The sequence below is a fragment of the Entamoeba histolytica genome, genomic scaffold (assembly GCF_000208925.1).
Source record: "Entamoeba histolytica HM-1:IMSS scf_1104750517223 genomic scaffold, whole genome shotgun sequence".
Taxonomy (NCBI): Eukaryota; Evosea; order Mastigamoebida; family Endamoebidae; genus Entamoeba; species Entamoeba histolytica.
Genome location: NW_001915668.1, coordinates 1 through 2,532, shown reverse-complemented (window position 1 = coordinate 2,532; position 2,532 = coordinate 1). Strand labels below are relative to the sequence as shown.

The 2,532-nt window shown below is 18.2% G+C and overlaps 1 protein-coding gene across 1 annotated transcript; it reads left to right on the top strand.

The window, feature by feature from the left end:
• Nucleotides 1-946: 946 nt before the first annotated feature.
• EHI_063240 (uncharacterized protein) lies at nt 947-1,297 on the top strand (the record flags this gene model as incomplete). The annotated part of the gene is made up of 1 exon (XM_645872.1): nt 947-1,297. The coding sequence occupies one exon, from the start codon at nt 947-949 to the stop codon at nt 1,295-1,297; it is 351 nt and encodes a 116-aa protein (XP_650964.1).
• Between the last annotated feature and the right edge of the window lie 1,235 nt (nt 1,298-2,532).

The following is a 2,532-nucleotide window of genomic DNA, read 5'->3' as shown; positions in this document are numbered from 1 at the left end:
TTACATTATTATAGAATAAATCAACAAATAAATAAATAAATAAGAATGAATTAATATATAAAAACAATCAACAATGAATAAATAAAAACATACTTAGAAAATGGATAATTATATAAATTCATTAATGATAAAATTGAAATAGAATCAAATAAACAAATTAAATAATAATATTTGTTATTTTAATGCAAATAATGAAATAGAAGAAATGATAATGAATAAGGTAAAAATGAAATAATAAACAAATTAAACAAACACTAGATTAGTTAATATTAATAAAATATAATCAAAAATAAAATAAATATAATGAAAATAAAGAATAAGTGATAATAATTAAAATATTTATATTTCATAAATAATATAAACAAATATAATAAAAACAATAAATAAATAAATAGACTTACAAAATAAAATAATATCAACAAATTATGTATTTGAGTTTTAATACAAAAATGTTGATAATAATTAATATATCCATCAAATAATAAATTCTAATAAGACTAAATAATTATTTGTTCATGTTATTTCTATTTATTCATATTCTTGTTTTATTCATTTGAATCATTTTATGATAAAGTCGGAATAAGAAATAAATTAAAATGAACAAACAATAAATGATGAATATATTCTTAAAATAATAATGATTTGAATTATGAATTGAAATTATTATTCATTTCATTCATTATTGTTTTCATTCCTAATGGTTTATTTTATTAAATTTAATATTTATTCAATTTTGTTGAATAAATTACAAAAGTGAAATGAATTTTAATTTAATATTTCATTTCATTCTATGTATCATTGAATTTCAAAATACAACAATACAACAATAAGATGAAATGAAGAATGAAATAATTGAGTCATTATAAAATAAAAATGAAAATAAAAGATAATAATAGAACAAGAATAAAGTATATTTAAAGAGAATAACTTACATCCATTTCATTCAATGATTATATTTCTATTGATTATTGTAATAACTAATGCAACAGAGAGTATTAACAAACAAGAATACAGAAATACAGAAATATTACACACACAAATACAATCAAAACAATACAAAAGAATGTTTAATCTACATAAAGTACAATTAAAAGGAGAAATTGAAGAGGCAAAAGAAACAACAACTGTAGAAAAATCACCAATAGTAACAACAGAAGAATTAACAACAAGTATAACTGAAAATGGGAAAGAACAGAAGAGTAATGAGGCAATTAACAATAAAGAAGATAAAGGAGAAGGAAATGTGAAAGAAAAAACAAATGAAGGAGTTAGTCAGCCAAAAAGTGGAGGAGATTGAAGCAAAGAACAGAGTGAAGTAACTGGTGGAGAGAAACAAGGACAAGATCAGAACAAAGTTCAAAGCACAGATACAAAAGAAGAAAAAGTAAAAGAAGAAAATTCAGATGAAAGTCATAATAAAGGCAAGAACATAGAAGAAGGAGATAATAAAAACCAGAGTGATAGTGATACACAAGGAAAAGAAAACAAAAGTAGTAAAGAACAAGTTAATAACAAAGACCAAATGAAAAAGCAAGAAGAACATGACAGGCAACGAAAAAAAGCAAATAATTGAAACAGAAGAGAATGAAAGATATAAAAGAATAAAATGAAAGTAAGAAGTAGAATATGATGAAGAAAGAATAAAAGTAGAAAGGAGAGAATATAAAAAGAAAGAAGATAAAGTGTAATAAAACAAAAGAGATGATAAAAGAAGAAAAGAATGAAAAAAATAAAGGATGCAAATTTTATTGAAACAAATAAAAAAAGCGCAAAATTTAATGATGCAAAATTTAATGATGCAAAATATTTAGCAACATATTTTGAAATAAAAATAAATTATCATTTGATATTATTATATTTGATAATAAATTATAGTATGTATTAAATACATCATATTTATTTATTATTTATTATTTCATTTATTATTTATTATTTCATTTATTAAATTATTATTCATTCATTTATTATTTATATTTCATTTATTAAATAAAATGAAAATGAAATTGTAAAATATCAATCAATTAAATATTCATGAATAATAATTTATTAATATTTAATAATTGAAATAATAAATAATAAAGTAACAATAATGATATATTCAATATATTCTTTATTTGATTTGTTCAATATTAGATTATTCTATTTCATTATCATTTCATTGTCTTCATTATTTTATTTCATTATTTCATATTCATTTATTATTTTTTAAAATCAAATAAACAATAATATTGATATTCATTCATCATATTCATTTAATATAATAAATATACACAACATTTCAGAATAAATAATGAATAATTAACATTGAAAATATTGAATTATTCTATAATTTATTCAACATAAATCAATAAAACATATATTTTGATAATATATAAATGAAATATTAAAGAAATATACAATACTCAAGAAATAATAAAAAAAGAAATAAAAAGAATAAATGAATATAAAATTGATAAATAATAGAAGAAAGAAATAGAAAAACAATGAAAACCAAATAATATAAAAAGAATATAAATATATAAAAGAATAAAA